General features: G+C 38.4%; 1 protein-coding gene across 1 annotated transcript; it reads left to right on the forward strand.

Moving 5' to 3' along the window:
- Positions 1–839: 839 nt before the first annotated feature.
- On the forward strand, positions 840–10159 carry LOC148371148 (sodium channel regulatory subunit beta-1-like). The gene is made up of 6 exons (XM_088329075.1): positions 840–2073; positions 2145–2311; positions 4881–5118; positions 5195–5336; positions 8376–8450; positions 8521–10159. The coding sequence occupies exons 1-5, from the start codon at positions 2025–2027 to the stop codon at positions 8443–8445; spliced, it is 666 nt and encodes a 221-aa protein (XP_088185201.1). The 5' UTR covers positions 840–2024; the 3' UTR covers positions 8446–8450; positions 8521–10159.
- The last annotated feature ends 1517 nt before the right edge of the window (positions 10160–11676 follow it).

The following is an 11676-nucleotide window of genomic DNA, read 5'->3' on the forward strand; positions in this document are numbered from 1 at the left end:
CTCTCTTTGTGCCTCTCTATTTCTCAATTTCTCTCTTCATTTCTCTTTTATCTTCTTTATTTCTCTCTCTTTGTTACTTTTCTTTCTTTTTTCTTTTTTGTTCTTTCACTTTTTTCTTTCTTTCTCTCATTCTTTCTCTGTCTTGTCCTTTCTCCCTTGTTCTTTTTTCAAATTCTTCGTTTTCTCATTTTGCATTTCTTTCTTTCTTTCTCTCAATCCCTCTATTGTTTTTTCTTTTTTTCTCTCTCTTAATTTCTTGCTCTATTTCTCTTATTTTCAACTTTCTTTTTATCCCTGTCTTTCTTTCTCTTTCATTTTTATTCCTTTCTTTCTCTTTCTCTTCTCTCTTTTCCCATTTTCTCTCTGTCATTCTTTCTCTGTCCCATGCTCTCTTTTCTCTCTCTTTCTGTGTTCATCTTTCTATCTCTCTCTTTTCTCTCTTCCTCTTTCTCTCTGCGCGTCTGCCCCCTCTTTGTGTCTCTCTATTTCTCTATATCTCTCTTAATTTCTCTATTCTCTTCCTTATTTCTCTCTTTTTTACTCTTTCTTTCTTTCCTCTCCTTTGTTATTTTTCTTTCTTTCTTGCTCTCTGACTTTTGCTCTTTTTTTCCTTGTTTCTTTTTTGTTCTTTAACTTTTTTCTTTCTTTCTCCCATTCTCTCTCCGTCTCGTCCTTTTGCTCTCGTTCTATATTTCGAACTCCTTCTCTTTTTCTCATTTTTCATTTCACTCTATCTCTCTTTCTCTCTTCCCCTCTCTCTCTCTCTCTCTCTCTCCCTCTCTCTCTCTCTCTCTCTCTCTCTCTCTCTCTCTCTCTCTTTCTCTCACCCTCTATTTTGTTTTTTCTCTCTTTCTCTCTCTTTCTCTCTTGCTCTACTTGTCTCTTTATTTTTAACTCTCTCTGTCCTTCTCTTTCCCCTCTGTCTTCCTGTCTTTGTCTTTAATCTACTAGTCCGGCCCCACGAGATGGAGCCAGTGGGTCACCTCGTCCGGCCAGAACGTTCTTAAAGGGCCAGTAGTGTACGCCGAATAATCGAGCAGAGTTTTTGCAGCTCCTTTAGTTTCTTGCTGCGCAAATACGGGAGAAAAAAACTGCAAATGTGCTATAGCTAGCGTTTTATTTCAAACGAAGAGGACACAAATAATTAGGGACGGGGTGAGTATAAGCCGTTATTGGCTCTCGTCGCTCATTTTTACCGCAGTACATCTGCAGCGCTCACTGAGAGAGAGCTGCTGATGTGGCGCAGCATAAGGCGCCAGGATCACTTCAAGGACATATCCACCTCTGAAGCTTTTTTCACCCTTCGTTTGGAGAATGGATTCGATTTCATGTCTGCGAATTGATTTCCCGTATCATCGCCACCGTGGATTATTTCATATCTGCAAAAGGGCTCGTTGCGTACTTAACTGAAATTTCACGTTTTTCATCGTGGGACTCTAGAGGACGTCCCATCTTTTGCCCCGGAGGAGACTCTCGGAAGTAGGCGATCAGCTTGAGTGTGATCTATATTTTCACGATTTGTGTCATCTTAAATCTTGTAAAAGATTTTAATCCACTCCAATAGTCAGTTAGTGGCGTGTAACTCATATGTAAACACTAATGTGTGTCACGAGACGTTAGAAATGAGCGTGATCTCTTCCCGGGTTGGTTGAATAATGTCAACTAAATGTCATTTGAACAAGCTCAGGGAAAAGGCAAATCTCAAGGTGAAATACCGGAGGGCACTGTGAGTCGTTTTTACGAATTGCAATCTTGCACATGCTGTTTTCTGTTGCAAATGATAGCTCATTTTGTCTAGCAATATCGCAATAAAACCAAGAAATTGTTTATTACAGCCAAAGAGGTAAACAGGTGTATTTTTGGGGGGTATACGTCAAGACTTTTAGCTGGATTTTTTGCACATTACAATGCACTTAATTAAATATCTCATATGAAAACTATTTAAAGGAAACATAAGTGAAGTAGATTAGGCGTGCATAGGAAGTTTTGAAAACCCCAAGATCAAGCGACCCCCAATCAAAGACATGACTCCCGTTCACATCTTGCTCCTTTTTCTCTCCTGCACATTGTTTGGTGAGTACCACACTTTTAAAGCCTCAAAAATGCGATAAATGTGCGATAATGTGATGGTGATATCCAAACAGTGCACCAGTGCAACGGTGCGTGCGCAGAACCTGACTCGGACACGGAGGCGGTGGTGGGTCGAGGCTTCAAGCTAACTTGCATCTCCTGCAAGAGGAGGAGTGAAGTCAAAGCCAGCGCCACTGTGGAATGGTACTTCAAGCCCAAAGGAGAAGTGGACTTTGTACAGGTAGTAGGGGGACACCTGTGTTTGTGTAGGGAGGCTAGCATGCATGATAGTGGCCGGGTGTCAATATGTTTGACACACAGCAGTGTTGACCTTGTGCATTGTCCTCTGCTGTTGGTGATGGAAAACTACTGGACATGTCATTAGTTAAAGAAAATGTGTTTTTACATTGGCTGAGTATTTTATTATCATTATTAATTTTTTAGTCATTGAATGCATAGACTATTAGTTTATTTTTCATTTTCTATTTGAGTGATTATTTCAGGCAGAAGTATAAAGAATTTTTAAAAAACATTTAAATGGGAAAATTGCATACATTGCATAAAAAGTCATTTATGAGCATGTTTCCCAGAATAAGATGAGAAATAAAGCTTTAGTTCACCAAAGGATACACTAAAAAATGCGTTATGTTGTCTAGACATTAGCAAACTTTCATTTTTTTGCCATTTTGGCATATTTTTCAAATTGTTACATCTTGCCAGAATATAATTTCAGAATTGTTTTCCTCTTTAACTATAATTTTAAAACGATTGTTCTTATTTTAGTCGATTTTTCCCTTGATTTTGATTTGAAAAAATGCATAGTTGAGCTGTCAGGACCAGAACTGAAACAGGACCCACTTGCGTTACGTTTCTTGCAAGTTTTATTGAAGGGAAGCGGAAAGGCTGCGCCCACGATCCGGTGTTCGCTGGGCGCGGGAACCAAGTCGCTCTAATACTCGGAATGTGATCCGAACACAGAAGTGGATCTTCCGTAGCGAGCAATGGCGGTGTCAGGGACAGAAAAAAATGGGTCAATAGCCGAGTATTATTTAACCACTAGATGTCACTCTGTATTGTGTCGTGCAACTAAAAACAAGTGCTAAAAAGCACGAGGAAGAATACATACGACAAAGACTAAGTGACCTAACTGCACAATAATGTTTTTGCACATAAGCTTTTTGCTGCTTCGAGTTCCCCAAACAGCAATTTGGTAAGGCTTGTTTTTTCAGATAGTGGTTTGGTAACAAGACAGGAGAGCAAAAACGTGGTCGGGATCGGAAACGAGTCGTAAGCCAGAACAGGAGAGTGGACGTAGTCGGGGACAGAAAGAGGTCGTAAGCCGGGACAGGAGAGCAGACGTGGTCAAGATCAAACGGGTCGAAGCCGGAGACAGACGGAAGCAAAAACGGGACAAGTGGGAGTCAGGGTCGAAAAAGGCTTGCCTAGTATATACTAAGGTTCGCAAACAGACTGACAACAGGGGATTGACAGGACTGGGTTAAAATCCTGATAGGGAGCCAATCAGAACCAGCGGCAGTTGGCCCCAAATGAGTGGGCACAGCTGATTCCAATCAGTAATCATTACATTAACTAACAATTCTATTTTTTTAATTCAGTAGAATAGGAAAGATAGTAGAACAAATGTCATGTTAAACAAGACTTTAAAAAATGTTGAATTGAAAAGATAATTTATTTCAATTTTACAGTATTTCTTGATTTTTTATTATTTTCTATATTTCTAGAATTACTTTTTTACTTTTTGGCATGTGTTAACTTATTTCTAACTTGCCTTGTTGAATTGTGAAGCTTTAATTATAGTGCTTGCTTTTTCACAATACATATATATTTTGAATTCAACAAATAAAAACAAATTTCTTAATACTATTTATTATCTACCGACAAAAGAAAACATTATTTCCTGAGAAGTTGTACTTATGAAAAGGTAATTTTTTTCTCAGTATTTTAAATAATATTATTTCTTATTTCACTGCATTTTGAGAATTATTTCATAATTAAAGTGTATTCTCCCCTTATTTCTATCTGTACTTCATTTATTGTGAAGATTCCTTCATACTATTCAAAATGTTGTTATATACAGTAGAAAAAAAAACAATTGAGCAAATAATTTTGGAAAATATTATTTTAATTTTCCTAAACTTTAAGGGCCATCGTTCGCTTTTTTAGCCTTTTTTTTTTTAGAAGTATTTGTCTTCTTATTTTAATATATTTTTCCATTATTTTTAACTGGATTTATTTACAATGTGGAAATGACAATTGTAGTTTTAAAAATATAGTCAAATGAGAAAAAAAAAAAGAAATATCATAAAATAAAATAAAAAAAATATATATATATATATATATATATACATACAAGTCAAGTCATGTTTATTTGTATAGCCCTCAATCATAAAGGGTCTCAAAGGGCTGCACAGACCACAGATTATTACAAACCACAAACTATTATTACACCATTCCCTGATCTAAAAACTACATGAGGGCAAGGAAAAACTGAAAAACCTCAACATGAGGAAAATGAAGAAACCTTGAGAAGGTAATCCCCTTCTAGAATGACCAGGCTGCAATGGATGTTGCAATAGCAAATAATAGACATACATTGTCAACATAAAAAATAGGTTATTCATATGCTATAGAATAGAAGTGTGTTTTAAGCCTAGATTTAAGCAGTTCCACTGAAGTTGCATATCGAATCTCAGGGGGAAGAGCATTCCACAGCACAACGTCTATAAATGGTCCCCTTTGTTGATATGGTAAAGGAACGCCTCAGTAGAGATGAACATCTGTGTCTTCAGATCTACACTTACAGCGAGATGGGCCCATCAATCGAAAACGAACACTTCCTGGAGCGCCTGGACTGGAATGGAAGCAAGAGGAGCAACGACATCCAAGACGCGTCCATCTACATCCTCAACGTCACTCTCAACGACACGGGAACTTACCGCTGTTTCTTCAACCGCATCCTCAACTACGAGAACTACGAGTACACCACCGTGGTCAGCAAGGTGGTCCACCTCAACGTGGTGGAAAAAGGTACAATGCTCACCGCCGAGTCGTTGGATAGATAGTCTCCCCGATGACGTCGTTTCTCTTGCATCTCTGCACGCAGCCACTAGAGGGACGGCATCCATCGTGTCGGAAGTGATGATGTACGTGTCCATCATCGGCCTGCAAGTGTGGCTTCTCATCGAGATGATATACTGCTACCGGAAAATATCAGCGGCCGGGGAAGAAGCCTTAAGAGAAGCAGCGTATGTACACTGGAGATCACAATTCGAGAACGACTTATCAAACATTGAATCATTTTGAAACAATACCATCTTCACTGTTCCTCCATTAAATGGCATTCAATTGTGTTTATATCATGGTACTATAACACTTTTCTCACAAAATGTCTGAAGGCCATCCATCCATCCATCATCGGCACCGTTTATCCTCAGTAGGGTCGCGGGGGTGCTGGAGCCCATCCCAGCTATTATTATTGCTAACTTTTTAACATGTTTCAATTTTTCGGGTTTTGAACTTTTAGATTAAAAAAATACATTCAAAGAATCACCAGCATGTGAGATACAATCGGGAAAATAGGACTTTTTGGAACAGAGTATTTCAACCTTTATTTATTAATGTAACATTGTTAAATATTTTTGTAAGCTAGTCAAATTTTACTCAGTGCTTCGCTGGAAATCTTTGACACTGTAAAAAAAAAAAGAAAAATATATAGAATAACAATCTTCACCCGTTCAGATCATTGCTGTTCTTATTCTATTATAATTTAACTTGTAAAATACCTCATTTTATGAACACAATTTGATTCAAACATTTCTATTTATACATATCTGTAGTTTTTTTTTAAATTGAGATTTATTTGGATTTTATGATTTTTACCAAAGTTATTATTATTTCTTATTTTAGTCAATAAATATATCCACGACCCAAACAAAAATAAATAGTATTTTTCTAAATCATTACACAAAAAAGTCCTTATACACTGCAATAATAATTAAAATCACACAGATGCTTTTCAGTGCATGGTCTGATTTTGCATTCATTCTATTTATAGTTGATTTTTACACATATCAAGATGTATTTATCTTATATTGTTTCAATGTTTTTTTTTCTATTTTACTTATTTTAGTAAACAACAAAAAACACACACACACATACTATATATAGAATTTCTCTGTACAACCCTGAGGGAAAGATAGTTTACTTTTCCCTTCACTTCCTTCCTCTCTAGTCATCCCAAAATTTTGAAAAATCCTAAATTATTTGTAATAAAATAATGAGAAAAGAAATACAGCAAATAAGAAAAATAATGAGAACAGAGGAATTACAATCGCAGCCAACCAATGAAAAAAGTCCAGTTCAAAAAAAGAAAGAAACTATATAAAATAAGAAATGTAGTGGAAATGAAGAGATTTCATCTACCATATAAGCTCTATTTTGATGAAATCATTTTCTTATTTGTTTGATGAATATAAGTTAAGAATCAGTGAAATATTAAAATACTCAAAATCAGCTAGATTATTGTAAGATTTTTTTGCAGTTGTGTGATGTTGTATTCATTCTATTTTTTTTAAATGTCGCATATTCCCTGGTGAACAGTTGAACTCATAATTTATTGGTTATTCTGCCGAACTCCCCCAAAATATATATACATATTATATTTATCGTGAAAAAAAATAAGTATTTGAACACACTGCTATTTTGCTATTTCTCCCATTTAGAAATCATGGGAGGGGTCTGAACTGTTCATCGTAGGTGCATGTCCACTGTGAGAGAGATAAACTAAAAAGAAAAATCCAGAAATCACAATGAATGATTTTTTTTAAATGATTTTTGTTGTGTGATATAGCTGCAGACAAGTATTTGAAACACCTGAGAAAATGAATGTTAATATTTGGTACAGTCGCCTTTGTTTGCTATTACAGAGGTCAAACGTTTCCTGTAGTCTTTCATCAGGTTTGCACACACTGCAGAAGGGATCTTGGCCCACTCTTCCACACAGATCTTCTCTAGATCAGTCAGGTTTCTGGGCTGTCGCTGAGAAACACAAAGTTTGTGCTCCCTCCAAAGATTTTCGATAGGGTTAAGGACTGGAGACTGGCTGGGCCATGCTAGAACCTTGATATGCTTCTTCCGGAGACACTCCTTGGTCATCCTGGCTGTGTGCTTGTGTGTTGTCGTCTTGGAATACCCAGCCACGACCCATCTTCCATATTCTGACTGAGGGAATGAGGTTGTTCCCTAAAATCTTACAATACACGGCCCCAGTCATCCTCTATTTAATACAGTGCACTGGTACTGTCCCATGTGCAGAAAAACACCCCCAAAGCATGGCGCTACCACGCCCATGCTCAGGTGGACTTCTAATGGGCGGACTAACTGTCGTGATTACCGATTGAGAGCACCTGCGACTGCTTAATTGGCGCCAACAGCCCGGACATCTGATTGGCTGGCTAGAGGAAGCCGTCAGATCGTTATGCGAACTGTTGCCACCAGCTCAGAAAGCCTTTTCGTCCGACTCCGTTCCTGCCCTGCTTTTCTCTGTCTGATCTTCTTTGCCAAACGGTTTCCGGACCTGACTTCGCCCCGTTCTGCCTGCCTGTTACCTGACCTGTTTTGCCCCTCTACCTGCCTGCCTCCTGTTACCGACCTCGTTTCCGAACTTGACACCGCCTTTGCTCTCCAGTCCCGGCCAGCGACTTGTAATTCCTACCTGTCTTCGATCCTCATCGCTAGACCCGGTAGTGCCACTTCCGCATCGCTTGCTCCTCTTGTCCGTCAGCCATCGGATCGTGGAAGCAAGCCTTGCTCTCCCTCTTTATTAATAAAAACTGAGAAAACGAAAGCTAATGGGTCCTGTCTCCGTTCCTGGTTCGTGACACTAACAGGTCTTTCGTGGTCATAATTCTAGATGATACACTAGTGTTCAAATACTTATTTGCAGCTGTATCACACAAATAAATAGTTAAAAAGCATGCATCGTGATTCCCGGATTTTTCTTTTTCGTTTATCTCTTTCACAGGGGACATGAAAATTTCAGATCCTCCATAATTTCTAAATGGGAGAAATAGCAATATAGCAGGGTTTCCGAATACTTACTTTGTTCACTGTATATATGGTTAATCAGTGTATTTACATGCACCAAAACGATAGCGCTTTTATTTTGAAATAAAAAGCTTGACAGGACAAGGTCGAAACATTCTTTGTTTTTGCCAAAATACTTAAATAAAAGAAAGATGGTACTGTTTAAAGAAGTATTAAATTTCATGTTCTTTTTCTTTCAGGAATGCGGAATATTTAGCGATAGCCTCGGAAAGCAAAGACAATTGCGCAGGGGCGCAAGTAGGAGAATAGCGAAGGTGTGTTTGAGAAATTAACATCAAAAGCAATAATAAATACAAACATATATATATATTTTTTCTTCTTCAGGTTTTCACTTTGGAATACAAATTTTTCTCCTTTTCCCCCCCGCATGACAACTTACGGAGGAGAAAAGGCTTCCATCTCCCTCTCCAGTCTTCTATGTTTCTTTCCTTGATCGAGACCTCAAATCTGAAGCACACAGAGAGAGCGAGAGCATGGTACCAGCACTGTAATAACAAAATAGAGATATAGTTTGCCAGGCACATAAGCAAAGCTGCACTTGTATCGGAAACCCATTATGCATTTATTGAGCCATTACTTGTGCGAGAAGTACACGATATATATTGGATTTTTATCAGCGTGTAAGCAATATTTGAGAGATCTGTGGGACTTCCTTGAAAAATGGACTGGTAAAGCTGTGACAAACCTCAGGCATTTCAGTAAGGGAAGGGAGTCGGAATCCATTATCACCCGTTCGTCATATCACCGGCGCTTTCGGCTTCGCGCCTCACCAAGCAGTAAGATCATCAGGCTCTACCGGCTTTTCCACGATATACTCCCTTTTAACGTCTCCTCGTTGGACTTTAACTGTCTGTGGAACTTACCCAAGGTATTTGCATTTTCTTTCATGAACTTGTTATGGCAGGGGTGTCAAGCATGCGGCCCACGGGCTGGATCGGGCCCGCCAAAAGTTTTGATTCAGCTTGTGAGACAATGCTGAGAATGGCACAAGAGAAAAATGAGCTGCAGTTTCAAATGTGTTGAGCCAAGCGCCACTTGCAAAGCAACTGTCGCTGTATTCCTTTTCTTTTTTTCTTTGTCTCTTTCTTTCTCACTCTCTTGTTCTCTCTCTCTGTCACTCACTCTCTCTCTCTCTCTGTCTCTCTCTATCTCTCTTTCTCTGTCTCTTGCTCTCTTTCTCAATCACTTTTTTCTCCTTATTTTTCTTTTGCTCTCTCTTTTCCTTTCTTTCTTTATGTCTCCCTCTCTCTCTCTTTATCTCTCTCTTTCTTTCTTACTGTTTTCCTCTCTCTCTCTCTCTCTCTCTCTCTCTCTCTCTGCTCTTTTTTCTTTCTCTCTCTCTTACTCTCTGTCTTTCTATTTATTTACTCTCTCCCCTTTCTCACTCTCTCCCTCTATTTTCTATTTTTCTCTTTTTTTCCTCCCTCCCACTTTCTATCTCTCTTTCTTCATCTCTTTTCCTCTCACTCTCTCTTACTATTTTCTCTCACCCTTTCTTCCATTCTTTCTGTTTTTCTCTCTTTGTCTTTTTCTTGCTCGCTATCATTTTCTTTCTTTCTCTTTTTCTCTCTGTCTTTTTCTTGCTCGCTATCATTTTCTTTCTTTCTTTCTTTCTTTCTTACTATCTCTTTCTCTATTTGTCTGTCTCTCTTTTGTATCCCTCCATCTCTTTTCCTTCTTTCTTGCTTTCTCTCGTTCTCTCCCTTTCCTTTCCTCTCATTTTCTTTCTCTACCGCTTTTTCTCTCCTTCTTTCTTATTTTTAATTTACTAGTCCAGCCGCCTTGAGAGTTTTTATTTCTGCCATGTGGCCCCCGAGCTAAAATTCATTACGGATTCTGTCGAGAAAAATTCTGATCACAGATGGGTGCACGCTTTCTGTAAACTGCTACCAGTTAGCATGTGACCAGAAAAATATGACCGTCCTTGTGATATACAGAATCAATAAATGAAAAGATCCAGCCAGCCATTTTGGATTTTGCTTCCTGGGATTGTGACGCATAGATGCTATCGCAGTGTTTTTCAACCTGAGCGCCGGGGCACACTAGTGTACCGCGAGAGCTTTTAGTTTGATATACTTACTATCTGCTCGTCAGGTGGTACAGGGAAGTATATCTATTAACTTAGCTGTTTAAGATTGTTCTGCAAATAAATACGGTACTTTTTGGACAAGTAGGCGCACCTAAAACCCAAATTTGCCAGAATTCGAAAGTGCGCCTTATAATCAAGTACACCTTATAAACCGACAAATATTCAGGAGAAAACTTAATACTGTCGATCTAGAAAACACAATAATTAAAAATTTGAAAAACATAGAAAACATGAAAATGGTGCCATAGATTTGTTTTGAAACATGAATTCTTTAAAATATTAAAGTGTTCTTAGTCTTCAAAAAAAGGGTTGGAAAACACTGTGCTGAAAAAGATTTCTTTTGTTATTTTCAATGTGCAATGTTAGCTTTATCTTAAGAATTTGAATCGGATTCTTTGAAGGTTCCTGGAAAGGGAAAGTCCTCATTTTAATGGCAACTTTTGATGAGATCAGAGGTGTCAAACGTGCAGTCTGCAGGCCGGATTAGGCCCGGCAAGGGTTTGGATCCGGCCTCCGGGCCAACAGTGAGAGAAGCGCGGGAGAAAAACGAACTGCGGTTTTATATATGTGCAATCGATTTTGCTGGACCCCAGCGCCAATCGCAGAGCAACTGAAGCTGGATGTATTTCTCTCTTGCTGTTTCTCTTTCTTCCTCTCTTTCTTTCTCTCGCCATCTTTTTCTCTGTCTTTTTCTCTTATCGTCTTTATTTCTTTTTCTTACTCTTTCTGACTCATTTCGTGCTTTCTCTTTGTCTCTCTTTTTTCCCTTCCCCTTTATTCTATTTTTCTCTGTCCCTTCCTTTTTCATCTCTCTTATCCTATCTCCATCCCTCTCTTTTCTCTCTCTTTTTTTCGCTCTCTGTCTCATTCCCTCTTTCTTCTCTCTATATATCTCTTTTTCTCTTTCGCTGTCTCTCCTCTCTCACTTTCCTTCCTCTCTTTGACTTTCTTTCTCTTGCTATTTTCTCTAGTTGTCTGTCTTTCTTTCTCCCTTCTCTTTTTGTCTTTCTCGCTCTGTCCCTCTCTTTTTCTTACCTTTCTTTATTACTCTCTTAGTCTCGGTCTTGATTATTTTCTCACTCTTTCTCTTTTTTGTCATCTTTCTCTCTCTCTCTTACTGTCCTTATGTATTTTTGTTTTCTCTTTCTTTCTCTCTCTATCTCTTTTTCGCCATTCTCCCTCCTATTTTTTGCTATCTCTCTTTGTTTCTCTCTTTCCGACATTTTCTCTTTCCATCTTTGTCCATCTATTTTGCTCTCTGTATGTCTCTTTCTCTCTTTCTTTTCCCCTCTCCATTTCTCTTTCTCACTATCTTCCTTTTTTCTATATTCTGCCCTTTCTTTCTTTCCCTTTCTGTCTTTCCTCTTCTCTTTAATCTACTAGTCCGGCCA

Source organism: Urocampus carinirostris, chromosome 2 (genome assembly GCF_059441175.1).
Source record: "Urocampus carinirostris isolate Australia breed hairy pipefish chromosome 2, RoL_Ucar_1.0, whole genome shotgun sequence".
Lineage (NCBI taxonomy): Eukaryota > Metazoa > Chordata > Actinopteri > Syngnathiformes > Syngnathidae > Urocampus > Urocampus carinirostris.